The 17,673-nt window shown below is 44.4% G+C and overlaps 1 protein-coding gene across 1 annotated transcript in view; it reads right to left on the bottom strand.

The window, feature by feature from the left end:
- BTBD17 (BTB domain containing 17) overlaps positions 1–17,017 on the bottom strand; it is a 50,592-nt gene extending 33,575 nt beyond the window's left edge. Inside the window, exon 1 of the mRNA XM_069199792.1 lies at positions 16,860–17,017. Within this exon, the coding sequence (XP_069055893.1) occupies positions 16,860–16,950 (91 nt within the window). The 5' untranslated portion in view covers positions 16,951–17,017. The remainder of the gene's footprint in view (positions 1–16,859) is intronic.
- Between the last annotated feature and the right edge of the window lie 656 nt (positions 17,018–17,673).

The raw sequence follows: 17,673 nt of genomic DNA, 5'->3' as shown, positions 1-17,673 counted from the left end.
GAAAAAAAACTTTAAAAACTTTTTAAGAACTTTTTAGAAAGTTTAGAGGTACTTTTCAGCACTTTAGAAAAGAAGTGAGAAAAGAAATGCAAAACTTTTTGGTTAGGTGTACATACACTGAACTTGTTTTGTATATTTTTCTCTTATGAAAAGTACAATGACAAAAGTGGTAAGTAGTTACAAAGTACTTATTCCACCGCTGCACAACCAATGTAGGAGGCTGGACTGGCTTGTAGTGAGCACCAAGGGGCACTTACACCTTGCACCAGGCCCAGGTATCCCTTATTAGTGTATAGGGTGTCTAGCAGCTTAGGCTGATAGATAATGGTAGCTTAGCAGAGCAGCTTAGGCTGAACTAGGAGACGAGTGAAGCTCCTACAGTACCACTAGTGTCATTTGCACAATATCATAAGAAAACACAATACACAGATATACTAAAAATAAAGGTACTTTATTTTTATGACAATATGCCAAAAGTATCTCAGTGAGTACCCTCAGTATGAGGATAGCAAATATAAACAAGATATATGTACACAATACCAAAATATGCAGTATAGTATTAGAAAACAGTGCAAACAATGTCTAGTTACAATAGGATGCGATGGGGACACATAGGGATAGGGGCAACACAAACCATATACTCCAAAAGTGGAATGCGAACCACGAATGGACCCCAAACCTATGTGACCTTGTAGAGTGTCGCTGGGACTGTAAGAAAACAGTGAGGGTTAGAAAAATAGCCCACCCCAAGACCCTGAAAAGTGAGTGCAAAGTGCACTGAAGTTCCCCAAAGAGCACAGAAGTTGTGATAGGGGAATTCTGCAGGAAAGACCAAAACCAGCAATGCAACAACAATGGATTTCCAGACGAGGGTACCTGTGGAACCAGGGGACCAAGTCCAAAAGTCACGACCAAGTCGAGAGTGGGCAGATGCCCAGGAAATGCCAGCTGTGGGTGCAAAGATGCTGCTACTAGGCAGTAGAAGCTGAGGATTCTGCAGGAACGACAAGGGCTAGAAACTTCCCCTTTGGAGGATGGATGTCCCACGCCGTGGAGAGTCGTGCAGAAGTGATTTCCTGAAGAAAGACCACAATCAAGCCTTGCTAGCTGCAATTTGTTCAGTTAGGGTTTATGGATGCTGCTGTGGCCCAGGAGGGACCAGGATGTCGTCAATTGCGTCAGGGGACAGAGGGGGCGCCCAGCAAGACAAGGAGCCCTCTTAGAAGCAGGCAGCACTCGCAGAAGTGCCAGAACAGGCACTACAAAGTGGAGTGAAACGGTGCTCACCCGAAGTTGCACAAAGGAATCCCACGCCGCCGGAGGACAACTCAGGAGGTCGTGCAATGCAGGTTAGAGTGCCGTTGACCCAGGCTTGGCTGTGCACAAAGGATTTCCGCCGGAAGTGCACAGAGGCCGGAGTAGCTGCAAAAGACGCGGTTCCCAGCACTGCAGTCTGGCGTGGGAAGGCAAGGACTTACCTCCACCAAACTTGGACTGAAGAGTCACTGGACTATGGGAGTTACTTGGACAGAGTTGCTGGATTCAAGGGACCTCGCTCATCGTGCTGAGAGGAGACCCAGAGGACCAGTGATGCAGTTCTTTGGTGCCTGCGGTAGCAGGGGGAAGATTCCGTCGACCCACGGGAGATTTCTTCGGAGCTTCTAGTGCAGAGAGGAGGCAGACTACCCCCACAGCATGCACCACCAGGAAAACAGTCGAGAAGACGGCAGGATCAGCGTTACAGAGTTGCAGTAGTCGTCTTCGAACTTTGTTGCAGTTTTGCAGGCTTCCAGCGCGGTCAGCAGTCGATTCCTTGGCAGAAGGTGAAGAGAGAGATGCAGAGGAACTCTGATGAGCTCTTGCATTCGTTATCTAAGGAATTCCCCAAAGCAGAGACCCTAAATAGCCAGAAAAGAGGGTTTGGCTACTTAGGAGAGAGGATAGGCTAGCAACACCTGAAGGAGCCTATCAGAAGGAGTCTCTGACGTCACCTGCTGGCACTGGCCACTCAGAGCAGTCCAGTGTGCCAGCTGCACCTCTGTTTCCAAGATGGCAGAGGTCTGGAGCACACTGGAGGAGCTCTGGGCACCTCCCAGGGGAGGTGCAGGTCAGGGGAGTGGTCACTCCCCTTTTCTTTGTCCAGTTTCACGCCAGAGCAGGGCTGAGGGGTCCCTGAACCGGTGTAGACTGGCTTATGCAGAAATGGGCACCATCTGTGCCCATGAAAGTATTTCCAGAGGCTGGGGGAGGCTACTCCTCCCCTGCCTGAACACCTTTTTCCAAAGGGAGAGGGTGTAACACCCTCTCTCTGAGGAAGTCCTTTGTTCTGCCTTCCTGGGCCAAGCCTGGCTGGACCCCAGGAGGGCAGAAACCTGTCTGAGGGGTTGGCAGCAGCAGCAGCTGCAGTGAAACCCCTGAAAAGGCAGTTTGGCAGTACCCGGGTCTGTGCTAGAGACCCGTGGAATCATGGGATTGTGCCAACAATGCCAGGATGGCATAGAGGGGGCAATTCCATGATCTTAGACATGTTACATGGCCATATTCGGAGTTACCATTGTGAAGCTACACATAGGTAGTGACCTATATGTAGTGCATGCGTGTAATGGTGTCCCCGCACTCATAAAGTCCGGGGAATTGGCCCTGAACAATGTGGGGGCACCTTGGCTAGTGCCAGGGTGCCCACACACTAAGTAACTTAGCACCCAACCTTTACCAGGTAAAGGTTAGACATATAGGTGACTTATAAGTTACTTAAGTGCAGTGTAAAATGGCTGTGAAATAACGTGGACGTTATTTCACTCAGGCTGCAGTGGCAGGCCAGTGTAAGAATTGTCAGAGCTCCCTATGGGTGGCAAAAGAAATGCTGCAGCCCATAGGGATCTCCTGGAACCCCAATACCCTGGGTACCTCAGTACCATATACTAGGGAATTATAAGGGTGTTCCAGTATGCCAATGTAAATTGGTAAAATTGGTCACTAGCCTGTTAGTGACAATTTGAAAGAAATGAGAGAGCATAACCACTGAGGTTCTGATTAGCAGAGCCTCAGTGAGACAGTTAGTCATAACACAGGTAACACATACAGGGCACACTTATGAGCACTGGGGCCCTGGCTGGCAGGGTCCCAGTGACACATACAACTAAAACAACATATATACAGTGGAATATGGGGGTAACATGCCAGGCAAGATGGTACTTTCCTACACAAATGTACTCATCACGACTACCACGACTAATTTAATTTGTATTTCTTGGAGTCTGGGGCACTCAGGTTAAAATTCTACAGATAGAAAAGAGACGTTTAATGTGGCCAAATCCAAGTATTCAGAGCCTTCCCACAATTTAAAGTGGTCAAATTGCTTGCTGATTTATAAGGATAATGAGTTCACGAAAAAGAGAGAGCGAGAGACACGTTGGCCACGATGGATCTACCATCCTAGTATAAACCAATTGTTGCTATTCAGAACAACATATGGGTTACATGAAAAATTAAATTTGATTTTACGCTGAAATTGTACAACTTATATTTCGTATTTCCTAGATTAGACTCGTTGTATTAAAATTCAGCATTAGGTATCCATCGTTGATCTTCCATTCTCTGCTCTAAATAGGTTTAACAAAGACATCTGCAGACTAAAACACTTTCTAAATGGTTGGTTTTGCACATATTTATGTGATGCACCAGAAGATCTTTTCAATGCTTCAAAGACTTTCAGGGTTCTGATACAGTTAGGTATGTCAGTGTAAACTAACAGCAAAACAAAAACAGTGATTAATGTGTTAAAGTAAGAGTGCTGAGTGACCAAACTCTGCTCATAAGACTGCTGCCAGCGAAAGTACGTTGGTGCGCTGAATAACAAGGCTGGTAGTCTTAAATCCACCTCTTCAGGCCTCTTTAATCTGCTGCCACGCCCTTACTGCCCCTTTATCTGGACCGGACTGGCCATAGCGGGCATCGGGTGATACCACGGGAGGCTGGAAGGGTGGGGGCCGGTTTTGCAGTGGTGGGGGCCAGTTTGTTACTGGAGGCCGGTTTTGCAGTAACAAAAGGAACAAAAGCATCAGTGCTTCACACTTGCAGCCCCAAGCCCTTGTGGGGGGTGCTGGTCCCAAAAAACTGCCAGGGCTGCTTTGGGTTCCCAGTCCGGCCTTGCCCTTTATCTCATTCTTGCAGGTTCCTTCTTTCTCCTGTTGTGACAGCTTTAATCTTTCTTTTCTTTGGCTTTCCGATGTGTTTTTTCCTTCTCACAGAACATCAAGCAACAGGCATCAGATATCAAACTCACAATACCCACATCTTACACTTAATGCCAAAACGCATGAATCAGATATGAAAACCTTATTGTCCATTTTCAAAATGTGAGTAAAGTGCAGACCGTACCCCCAAAACGTTGTTTGACTGTTCTTCATGATCGATATAAATAAAAGTACATTTGAATAAATTATGTTGAGTGATTTTATTGTTACTGTATATCAGATAAGTGAAAATAATTTTGATGTTACTAGACGGTGGGCTCAGATTGTTGGGTGGGAGGATATTTGGTCTGGGCTTCATGCTCAAAGAGGATCTCCAGTTAAGATGCTGGTTAACTTTTAGGAGTATGATGGATCTAGAATTGCTGTTGGGGGGATTTAGAACTGTAATTATCCTCAATTGTTTTGAACTACTCGCTGCAAGCCCAGTTGTTTCTGCACGTTTCAGCACTTGTCTCTTCACTCGAAATGAGCACCTATTCAGATAGTTGCAAGGCACAGACTGAACACCTTTACAAAAAGTAATTCAGTTAGAGATGGACTTGGATCTAGCCAAAGGTTTGCATGCTAATTAATCTAACTCATTATCCAACAAATTACAAACAACAAGCCTAATTCATTAGCCTTTCAAAATCGTATCCTGTGTTTAAAAAACGTTTTTTTTTTCCTAATACCAGTTTGTTATGTCTAATATATAACAGTATCACTGTATTTGTGTTCACTTTTCAATCAAAATATAAAACCTAACTTCCTTTTACTTAATAAAGCCAATATGTGTATGATAACATCTAGTGGATAGGTGCATTACACAAACACACTGTAAAGCAATGCTAATATAAATCATTACATCACACCCTTAAAAACATACATAAGACACATACCTTAAATCATACATGATGCACGATTCATCAGATATCAAACACCTATCCTCAAAGCAGAACACATAACAGTGCCCAGTACTGTAGAGCCCAACACCACATGCACTACACACTACACAGTACAACATAGTCTATATTTACATTGTCCAAACCCAAGTCACAATAGCACCAGATATTAAGCATAATATATTATGGCTAAAATACCTACATACCAAAATGAAATCACATCCACATACCCACTTAGAAAAGAAAACCACAAAATATAGAGCTCACACAAAATTACATTCTGAAAGATTGCACAACAGTAGAGTAAAACAAAGTCTTAAAGTAACCAGGTATGTATAGCCAGATTACTCCAATAGCTAAGCAGGAGGACCACAAATAATATATTTCAATAAATGAACTTGATGTTGACATGGCTCTTACTAATTCAAAATTAAAAGAAGGGTGATTTCCAAAGCAGTTCGTGGCATAGGTGGCTGAGTAGATTTTAAAATGTGTGAGAGTCAAGCAGATCTATTCTAGTGTAGTACTATGTTCAACTTTTTTAATAGTACCCTGTTCACGTCTGTTACAGAGTCATTTATTAGCCATTAGAGCATGATAGTAAGAACTTTCCATTGTAGCCCCGCTCTTTTTATGTTCTGGTTGATTACTATTTGATTCCCAGCATCAATATATCTGTGGAGTTACTTGATATTGTTAGAACGGAATGGTAAGAAATGTATCAGATTCCATGGCTTATAGTGTATATTAGCTTCACACAAGACAGCAGTTCTTATTGCCAATTTTTGCACATTAAGGCGCTGACAGGAAATGTTTATTTGAAACTGTTGTGTGATTTAAGCTGGTTTGCATGGAGTCGGCCCTTTTATATTGACTTCTTTGTGTTGTTAGGTGAATATCAACTACTTTGAATCATTTGCCTCATAAAGATATAGCTCTGCTTATACCGAATCGTCTCACCAGACTATACCTAGAATGCCTTACATAAAATCCTAGCATGGTATCCATTTTTAACTAACATGTCTTACAACTTTTAAAATACGAAAATATTAGTAATTACAATTTTATTTATTAAAAAATAGGTATAAGCCATTGCTGTAACTGTCCCAAAGTTGAAAAGTATCCAATATTCAAAATTATCTACACCCTTGCTCTTCCAAAGACATACTGACAGCCTTCAATTGGATTTGTGTGTCTCTTTTGGCCACCATTCTTCACTTTTCCTCTCTTTATCTCTCTCTTACAGGTTCCCTTTCATCCTTGTTTCATTCTTTTATCCTGTTTTCCTAACTTTTTCTTCTACTTTCTCGATTTATTCCCCATCTCCCCCTAGCACCGTTTCAGTCTGTTGATGAAAAATAAACTTACACTACAAAAATGACTGCTGGTGCCCCCAACCTGTAACCGGTTGCCAAAAAAAGAGAGCAGTTGCAAAAGATTGACTTTTCCTATGGGAACCAGATAACTTGAGATGTAACTGTTTGCACAGCAGTATGGGTGCAGCAGATGTAGCGTGAATGACAAGATACTTCAAGTCTGTTTTATTTACATGAATTTGAACAGACATATCAAGATAATTTCTTGTTTGGTTTTCAGAGTACCATTTGATCATTTATAGAATAGATGGCCAGAATTTCTGTATGGCACAGCATACTCAGCTACTCTGAATTTGTAAATAATGAACCACTCTGTTATAATATCTTTGTGTTTGTCCAGAAATAATGTCCACCTGGGACCCGGAGGCCAGATGTTGGCCTTCTCTGCTAACAGGGGTTTATGTCCGTCTCATGGTTACATTACAAATCCCCTTTGTGGTAAAGTTGCATTTGTATTTATGTATGGGTTTATTTTTCCTAGAATTCGGTTTTCTGTGAATCACTACCATGTTTCCTTGCATAAGCTGTGAGTGCCAGCACCTGGTGAGTAATGGCTAGGCGATGGTTTGAGGTAGAGTGATGGGGCTCTCTTAAGGGGGTGGGGACTAAAACCTCAGCAGAATATGGATGCTGTAGCTAGGGTGCTAAGGGTGGTGTAAGTCGGCCAGTCTGCTAAAGTTGGGGTTCTGAATACCGGCTTAACTGTCAATTTGTTTTCTAAAAAAATATATTTTTATCACGTTTTTTCATAATAAAAAGAATGTGGTCAAAGGCATTAACATAGAAAGTAGTGCTCAGTATCCGTTGTTAGCTTTAGGTTACATGAAAGCAAATGCAATATTGCTTCAACATAAGTACTTCCACATCTAAATGCACTGCACTGTCATCTCTGTTCTATCTGGGAGGCAGTCAAATCTCCAAAATGGGATACACAATGTCTGACGCACCGTTCACTCAACCAGAACAGGGACTCCAAAATCCCCCCCCCCACCCCTACTTGCCCACCATTCTAGCTCTGTGGGCAGGGACATACCTTCACCTTGCTATACACTCCCACCTTTGCAGCCTCCCACCGCCCTTCTCTGTAATGTACTAATGTACTCCATCTGTGAGATCTCCCTCCATCCTTCCCGTGTTGTGTTGCCTCCCTAGGGCTTATCAATCGCTATACATCATTTCAAGAAGTCCTACTGTTGTCCATTCTCTACTACATGTCGATGTTAATGGTAAGAGAGACTGTCACTGCATTTAAATGACTAGGCCCGCCTTCCATGTCCATGTTTTTGGTGCTTAATCAGATTTTCACTTCATCGCTATTTGTCGTTTAGCCATTATAAGAGTGAGGTTTGCCAGTTTTCATATTAATCTAGTCATTTGGGGTATTTTCATAAATCCCAGTCAACAGGTCTTGGTACTGTGGTGAAGTTTCACTCGCATAAGATGAGTTGTATCATTTAGGACTCCCTGCGAAAAAGGTTGAATACTGGGACAGGACCAGAACATATGTGTGATTCAATGTCATCAGCTTGGCACCTGGGGCACAAGTCTGGCACTGGCCGACATATGTAGGCAGCTGAGAATGAGGTCATTTTGATTAACTATATTGTATTGGATCGAAAGGACTCTAGCGTTCTGCTCCCTTGTTCATTACCTTCTTGTGACTGTCTTGTTGAAAACAGCAGTGAAGCTTGCTCATGTGAGCACACATCAGGTCAAGGAGAGAATGAGAATGCACTGGGGTCTGCCATTGACTGCAAGGACTTGACCCAAACCATGCACGAACAGAATCTAATGCACAAACGGATTTGAGATCCATGTTGATGGTGTCTGCATGTTTCCCAGTCTGTCCTGTTATTCATGATTCAATCATTTCAAACGACTTATCCAAGGTCTACCCTAGAAGACCATCGTTTAACCATATTTCTAATCATAAAACCAACGCATCGGATTACCTCGATAGTTGGGAATAAGGTTTTTAAAAGGACTGATGGGATATATGCACTGCTTAGTGTCCATTGTGAGTGGAGGTTCAAAAACACACTTCATTGTCACAGCCTTTCTCCTAGATGAATGGTCAGATGAAATTGAGATACTATTCTGAATAAAAGGTACATTGCTAACCACCTTATCAGTATTCCATGCTTCTCAACATTACCCTATTCTATTTAACCCTCAAGGCTCTCTTCCCAATGGACACAGTAGAGTGGTGTTACTCTACTGTGAAGTGTACTTGAATTGTTGAGGGTTGTTTTGCATTAACCAATATGCCTCCCTCTTCTGGATGAATGCAAACATGTTCCAGCGTTTAAGTATGTTAACAAATGATTACACAACTTGATCCAATGTAGAGCGCTCTGACACCTTTCAAGTTTAGTTGGCCTATTTCAAACTGCTAATATATAAATACGTATTTATCTCTACTTCTCTTTCTACGAATATATGTTCGAACAATGCATGCTGGAACCACGCATGCCTGAACAATGCAGTCGGAACAACGACCGCGTTGTTACCACTAATGCCTTAACAACGATTGCCTTAACAACGACCTCCCACCTGCCCCTAAATCCTAAAACTACCACCCAACCCCACCCTAGCCCACTTACCTGACCGTGTCCTCTCCGATCCAGAGTCTCTTTTCCTCTGCTTTAACCACGCATGTTCGTTGTTCCTTACATGCATGGTTAAGGCAGAGGAAAAGAAGGTCGTTGTTCACAAAAGCATTGTTCTGCTTTCATGGACAACAAACCTCGTTGTTCCCGCGTCGTTGTTGCGGCTGCTTTCCCTGTCTACGCCTAGAGCTGAATAAATGTCCTAAGGTCTTTATATTGAGACAGATTTGTAGACAGAGACGTAGAGTTAGAGATTTAAATAAGGTGTGCAGAAAAATTTTAGTAAGTGCTCAAAATTCTATTTAAAGTGAACTAAATTATTTAAGTGCACAATATTTTGTCACGGGTATGCTGCATTCATTAAAGTACAAATAAGTCTACATGAATTGCTCAGATCACTTTAAAACATTGCACTGAATAAAAGTGTGCATTATAAGTTCATGGAATATTTATGAATTGCAAAAAATGCATTTTTGTACATGATAATTATTTATCAAGAATAGGGATATTATTTTGACATTGCAGGGAATAGTTCTTAACGCAGCAAACAATTTGAATTCTAAGTACTTAGAATCCCATGTACACGTTCACAGAAATGTTTTGAAAGACATAGTATTCAACTGAAAGTGAAGTGAGAATATTTTTTACATGTCCAAAATCCCACTCTGGCGTTATTTTGCAGGACTGGCATTATTTTGCAGGTCTGTCCATTTGCCTCCGTGCCCCTGTCAATGAATCCTTCTGACGGCAACGATGTTTGGTGCTATAAAGGTAAATAGCTGTCTCTGAAGAGTTATTTGTTTCTAGAGTACTTTATCTGAAAAGACAACACTATGGGTTCATTTACGACAATGGCAGTCTTCAGACCACCAGGGTCGCGGTGGTGGTCTGACCGTAGCGGTTGCACCATGGTCTGATCACCAGCACTGCCAGTTTCCTTCCACAGGAGGGGCTGGCAGTGCTGGTGGTCCTAATCCGCCAGGGCAGCGCTGCATGCAGCGCCTCCCTGGGGATTACAACCTCAGTCTCCTCCAGCTTTTACATGGTGGCAGCACCGCCATGTAAAGGCTGGCAGAGATGGTTTGCAGGGGGCCCCAGGGGGCCCCTGCACTGCCCATGCACTTGGCACGGGCAGGTCAGGGGCCCCCATGGCCAGCCCCGTCGCGCAATTCACTGTCTGCATTGCAGACAATGGAACTGCGCAACAGGTGCTGGTGCACCCTATGCACCGCAACATTGCCGCCGGCTCAATAATGAGCCGGCGTCAATGTTGTAGGCTGTTCAAAGCTGGGCTTTCCGCCCGCTGACCCAGCAAGGAACTCGTAATGGGTCCACGGGAAGGCGGCCGCACTGGCGGCAATCTGACCATAGGAGTTTGACGGACAGCGTTTTCCGTCCGCCAAACTCAAGATGACCCCCTATATGTACCACAAACTGCCAAACATATTGCTTTATTGCCTTTTGTCCATTTCTCCAACCCTTTCTTTGGTCCTCTATCTCATCCGTATTTTCCTGTTCCCACCCTTTTCCTCCTTCTTTCGGGCATCCTTCTCTTTCTAGAATCTAACCTCTTCTTCTCCTTCTGAAACATTGGGTGTGTTAGGATTCCATGGTTGGTGGTTGGGACTGGTCTGGTGAATTTTCTTGTCAGACAAGCTTTGTGGTGAGGATGCAATAAGTTGCTTGTTGTTTGCCTTTCCATAAACTTACTTATACGTACTTCTGAAGAGCAGTCTTCATTACACACATTAAAGCCAATGCAACACAAACTGTTTTAAACATGTGATTCATTTTGTTGGGCATGTCTATGCTGCCATTTGAAAACCAAAAAACAGATAACAATTAGAAACTGATTCATCATTAAATTTCCTTAAGAACAGGTCCATGGAAGCCCTTGCTCTCCAGCTACAATCAGTAAGGGCCTTATCATGAATGTGGCATTCTATAGACTGCCACACTCCCGGTGGCGATCTGGACTGCCACCAATGCGGCAGTCTGACTGCCACATTACAACCCGGGTGGTCGGACAGCCAGGGAACCGCCAACTCTGCCAGGATCTTGCATCCCGGCGGTCTGGCAGTGGCAGAGATCCTAATCCGCCAGGGCAGCGTTGCAAGCAGCGACACCCTGGGGATTACGACCTCGTTCTCCACCAGCAGTTTCACCTCCATGAAAAGGCTAGCAGAGAACAGGGTCAGAGGGCTCCCCTGGCCAACACCATCACAATGCTCTGCATTGTAAGGTTGCTGGTGCACCCTGCAGATGACAGCATAGCAGATGGCTCGATTACGAGCCAGAGACAATGCTGCAGCCTGTTTCCTGCTAGGCCAGCGGGTGGAAACTTAGGTTTCTGCCCGCCGACCTAGCAGGAAACCCATAATAGCTCTGGCAGGGAGGTCACCGCGTAGGTGGCGCCCACAATGTCAGGGAGTTTGGCGGACAGAGTTTCCTGTCCGCCAAACTCATAATGGGGCCCTAAGTCATTCATTCAATCACATAGCGCTACACTCCACCAGACACCCAAGTGCTGAGTATACTCTGTGCCTCATTACGAGTTTGGCGGAGGGGATTACTCTGTCACAAAGTGATGGATATCCCGCCCGCCGTACTACAAGTTCCATTATATCCTATGGAACTTGTAACATGGCGGATGGGATGTTTGTCACTTTTGTGACGGAGTAATCCCCTCCATCACACTTGTAAGGTTCCCTCAGTGTTGTCCACGAGAGAAGCTTTTCAGAATTGTCTCTTCTAGTATTCTTTTTGTCAGCGAACAGAACTCTGCTGCAGGATTATTGACCTGTTGAGCTAGATGTAGAACAGCGCACTGCGGTATTCAAATGCCCTCCAGCTCTAGCGGCTCGAGGTGAAGAGTGAGACAGCAAAATTCGAAGGGAGTGGTTTAGCGGCTCTTAAATCCGTTTTGCAATTGTGTGACTGGTAAATGGTGGTTGAGGGCATCGGATATTTTCAATTTATTTTTTAGCCCAAAACAGGAACATGGCAGACTCTGCACCCACTCTGTGTTCTCAGTTGAGGCCGCCAGGCCACCTTGGCGACTGCCTGCTAATGCCAGCCATTGAGCGGGCCGCCCACTCAACCAATGCCTCATTACTATGGGGTAAATGGCTGCACACAAACGAGCCCCATTCCAGCAGGCTGATGCAATTAAAGCTTTCAACCAGCTCAATAGAAGCGTCCCCGGGCAGGCAGCCAGCCTGAAAGACCCCTACCCCCTCTGTCACGCTTCAGAGGGGCTCTACCTCAGCTTTACACCCCCGCCTGGCAGAGCACAAGCAGGGGACAGACAGAGTCCTCTCTGAAGACTCAAGGGAAAGAAAGAAAGGCAAGTGAGGGAATTGCTTCACTGAATGTCAGGAGCTCGGAGACCTCCCGAAAATTAAGGCTGACTCCCTAAAGTAAATAAACAGGTATTTTAATGGAGGGATACTGTCATATTTATAGAGCAGAGCAATGTCTTTTAATCGAATTTCACAGCTGCAGGCAACGTGTATTGGTTGGGCTACCATTCAAGGAAGCAAAGTGGATTACGGGGATAATATTACATTTTCTAAAAGTCCGGTGCAGCTGAATGGCTGATAGGGCTGGGGCAGGGATTGTCGACTGTTAGGCTACATACTCTGCCATCAGCCATGTCCACGACACGGAGGGCCTGAAATGGTTTACAACAAAAGAACGCTGCATTACCACTGTATGGCTCGAGTCTCTACTCTCACCGGTAATGACTTACAGATATCTGTCGCCTTCATGAGGCCAGCCCTCTGCTGCATGCATCCAACACCTGCAACCCTTGTAAACAACTGCATCAGCCACACAATCTAACACAAAATATTAAATAAAGCCTAGTTTGTTTCATTGGTGGTTGTGATAATTGTTATGTGTCTACCACTTGGCCTAGGCCCTCGGTCTTAGCAGCAATGGTACTGATTATTACCCAGGCAGTATTACCACACCTGTTTAACAGGAACAAACCCACAGCCCTATGGAGTGAATTTTGCGATGCAATTGTAGAATCTCTTGTTTTATCCTCCTTGCAAGTATTGGAGGAATAAATCATGGCTTTTCTTCCTTTGTTTTGAAAGGGAATTAGAAATATCTAGGGGCATACTTAAGAGCCCTCAGCACCTCCTTGCGCCACATTAGCGTCATTTTATTTAAGCTAATGTGGCCCAACAAGGCCAAAATTGCCACGCCAAATTTGCATAGTGGAGCAATGCATGCATTGCGCCACTTTGTAACCCTTTGTGCTACATTATGCTTACGCTAGGAATAATGTATGCAAAGTGGGTGTTCCCCTGTTAGGGGTGCAAAAATATGGCGCAAAGAATACTAAGAGATTTCTTTTTGTCATTGTTTTTGGCACTTTTAATGTCTGCTCAGAGCAGGTGATAAAAGGATGCTCCCATTGGTGTCAATGGGCCTCTGCGTGCTTTGCAGGATTAGCGTCAGAATTTTGTTTTTACGCTAATCCTGCAAAGCACCGAACTAGCATCAAAAAAATTCTGATGCTAGTTCCCTAATTACTGCCATGGTGCACCTTATATTAAATACGGCGCATACATGGTAGCACAGGGGGCGCTAAGGGGTGGAATAAAAGTGTTGCTGCACTAGGTACAGCACCACTTTTCACAAATCTGCCCCTTAGTTTGGCCATTCTGACTGAAAACAATCTGAATTGATTCCTTTGACTTTCGTTGTGTCCAGATAGGTAATATTATCTTGGGAGCAAAGGGAGAAAATATTAAAATCTGCTGCTTGAATTTTACCACCCTGTGCCTTAAGGCTTTCTCTATAGTCTTAGAAGTTTACATGCCATTAAATCAGTAGTGGATTTATACAACAAAGTGAAGTCTTTGAATTGTAAGTTTGGCTCAGACATTTTAAATGATGAATGCCATTGTAGTACTCTTTTGACTGAAACACACCATACTACTGTGCTCTTTGTTTTGTGGGCTTCGCTTGAAGAAAACAGTTTACATTAAGGTGATCCATTCATCTATTTCCCAAGGAGACCTCTCATGCAGGTTCAGTGTAGGCTAAGTAGCTCATCTCCCTAAACGTCCTACTTGGCCCGCCCAACCTAAGTTACAACTGTTCCAACACAATCCGGAGTTTAATGACAAAGACATTTGACTCTAACGAGCATGTCCCTGACAACAACCTCTTGAAGGAAATCGGAATCCGGCACAGGACAGTGCACATAAATGCTCATATTGCATTTTACTGATGGACGGTCGTAAGGCTTCTGCTAGGGCTGCTAGACTAGTAGGCGGCATTAGGAACAACTATCTGCGAGGTTGCTCTTATTGCCCTAAAGATCTGATTTTCAACAAGGGGAGAGACACAGTTGCTTCTCTTTTTGCTACCTCGCTTCTCCCAGTTAGTAAAAATCAAGAAGTCCTTTCCACTTCCTCTGGTTGCCATATTGGCATGCCATAGATTCATTCTCCCCTCATGCTCTGTAAATTACGCCTAGAGTTCCTTCAGTGGCGCACCAAAGGCCCCTGCAACCCCTGCGGTGCAGGGTCACCCACGAACCTCAGGGGCCCTCTCAGCACAGTACACTGTGCATGGGTGGCAGGCCCCTGACTAAGTCCAGAGGGGAGGGGCCCCTAACCAGGTACTTTGCGGGGGAGGCTTAAGTTTAGTTACACCACTGAGGTTTTTGGAGCAAAGACTGGCAGCGTAGCCTGACATCATAATACCCCAATGTGCTGTTGAATATCACCCACACCTCGAAGAGTCCTTGACTTTATCTGAAGTCGAGGCTAGTTGTCAAAAACCCTACCTGCTTCTCAAAACGTAGGGAAACAGAATTTCTGTTTTAGCTACTTGAAGGACATCATCGAATCAACATAAGGCACAAGCAGCAAATTCAATCAACACTTACAACCTTAATTAAAGTCCTTTAGATATCTTCTGGACATCAAATTTGACTTAAAGCAGCCCATCAAAAACAAAGCTAAAATTCCAATATCTCTAGATCAATATTTTATTCAACATCGAAGATAAATGTATGGCACCAGAATATCGTCCACTAGATAACGTCTGACAAAATTATAATTTGCAAAAATATCACCCTATTGGAGTCAATAATAAAAGATCTACACACAATGGGATGGTATTTTTGTAGACAATATTTAGGACATAATATTAGCGTCAGTCAATATTTTCAGCAACAATATTCTGTCATACACCCCATGTGTATCTTCTATGCTATGATAGAGGCTCTCACGCTGACCAGAATCTGCATAAAAACCTCCGATCAGAAGGTACATAGAATGCATATTCATTCTTAAAATCAGTGAAACATGCAGCAGGAGACCAATGGCTGCACTACAGAAAGTACCCTAAGGGGACAATTTGTATTTAGTAACACAGAGCGGCCTTTCTGTAATATAGATTGCACAAACTGTGATCACAAGAAGGTGCACGGGGGTACGGACCCTGTAAATGAAGGAACCCTTTGCCGTTGCACCCATGTCATATTACAGATGTAAGTGTAATGACAACACTGATTGTGCACCACACAGGCGTGGTGCCTAGGCAGCACAAGAGAGGGCATTTCAAGTGGGGAATGAAAGGGGGCCCAGAGACTCTTCAGGCATTCTGCTGCAGGTGAGTGCTGTTCCTCGCTGTACCCACCTGCAGGGGATCTATGCTCTGCTTTCAAACTAAGTCGATGTTTGTGTCTGCTTGAAAAGGTGGGCCAGACCACCTTTCACTCAGTGGTGTAATGAAAACCGAGAGGGCCCCGCAAAGTACATAGAAGGGGGTGCCCTCCGGACTCAGTTAGGACTCAAGAGCTCTCAGGCCCTGCTACTGTGCCGAGGAGGCCCCCTGGAGCTCGGATGCATGCCCACACCGCAGGGGCCTGGGTTACGCCACTGCTATCACTATTGGACTGTAAGTGCAGGCATGAGTTTGTACCTCCGCTCTGAACAGTGAATTGACTGTAGTAGGTTGCGCTGTCCCAGTCTAAGCCTGGAACGCTCAGCTGATCTCATCCATTGATGTATGCATAGTCAGAGCATACTTCACATGGAAGCATCACGAGTCTGAATGCAAACACCACTTAATAATCATTTTCCAGAGGACCTGCCAAGATCCCGGATTCTCTCTCAGTGAGGCTGCAGCTAGAGGTTGACCATCTGCAATTCAAAAGACTAACTAAAAATATTCTTCTTCAGGAAGCACCTACCAAAATGCTCAATTCACACTGTACATGTATAACCATTTTGACCTCCACTGCACCTAGACAAACCAAAAACAGTGTTGCAACAGGTTTGTCGTGGGATAATGGTATTATTTACTTCAACATCGGAGCCTGTCTGCTTTGTGAGCAACAAATGTATACAAATATATTAAAAAAATACTTTTGTCTTTGGGCTTCCTACCTCTCACTCTGATTGAATGGTCTCATGTTCACTCTGAATAGCTGTTCCTTCATATCCTGACTTGAACATTCTCGCGCACATCTTATTGTAGTAGGATGGACAAGAGATGTTATGGCATTGATGAATGTCAGGTCCACCTCAGTGAGGAGGTTGGGCGACCTCGAGGCTGCTTTGCTAGCTGAGGATCGCAATTGGCATGAATTGATGGCTGCATCTCACACTCTTAGACAACGCATTACCCAGTGACACACCACCCGACTAGTGATTACCCTATCCCAACCCACAGACCTTTCAGAAGGATAAAAAAAGGCTTTGGTACCTGTCTCAACAGTCAGCGACAGCACAGAGAATGCAGTGAGCCAGTGCAACCAGGGACGGTGTTCATAGGAGGCGCCAGTTGGCTGAGACATCTTCCCAACAATACGCTCCCCCAAGAGAAAGAGGCATCGACTGCGAAGAAAATCCGCCTCTCTGCGACTCTTTATCTAGGACACTGATCCCCGTCGGGGATACTTTCAGGCTCTCTCATCCATCACTTGATTGGTGGAGACTCAGCTGGCAAGACTGTTGCCGCGGAAACCACTGGAGCACTGGCATTGATTCTCTGAACTGCCAATTTGGGGGTGGGCTAAAATCCCGGAGTCCCCAGGATTGTGCATCTAGTCCCGTGGCCTCCTTTCAAGAGAATGTATTAAATAACATATAAACACACATTGACAAAATCATCGGTGTGGGTTTGTTTTAGCGCTAATCTTGAATGCGTTGAGTAAACGCCTGGCCTGTGAGAAATCCTTCACAGCGAGAACTGTTGCCCTGTTATTTGCACAATGGAACAGTAAGTACCGTCTGCCCCTTTATAAACTGCAATGACAAAGTGGCGTGCACAGGTACATGCAAGGCGCACGCACAAGTGTTTAAACACACAGAGAGGCAGGCGCGTGCACACACACACACTCACAATTGAATGAATCCTGGACGAACGCCGTTGATAAGCGGCAGCAAGAGGTTGTATGGAATGTCTATCATCCTGTTAAAGTGTACATTACCACTAGTTGCTAGAGTTAAAAAAAATCCAAATTTGGAAAATCATTACAGCAACCACCTGATTTACATTGGTTTGATATTTAACTCTT

The sequence above is a fragment of the Pleurodeles waltl genome, chromosome 7 (assembly GCF_031143425.1).
Source record: "Pleurodeles waltl isolate 20211129_DDA chromosome 7, aPleWal1.hap1.20221129, whole genome shotgun sequence".
Lineage (NCBI taxonomy): Eukaryota > Metazoa > Chordata > Amphibia > Caudata > Salamandridae > Pleurodeles > Pleurodeles waltl.
Note: the sequence above shows the minus strand (reverse complement) of the source record. Positions and strands in the feature narration are given on the sequence as shown.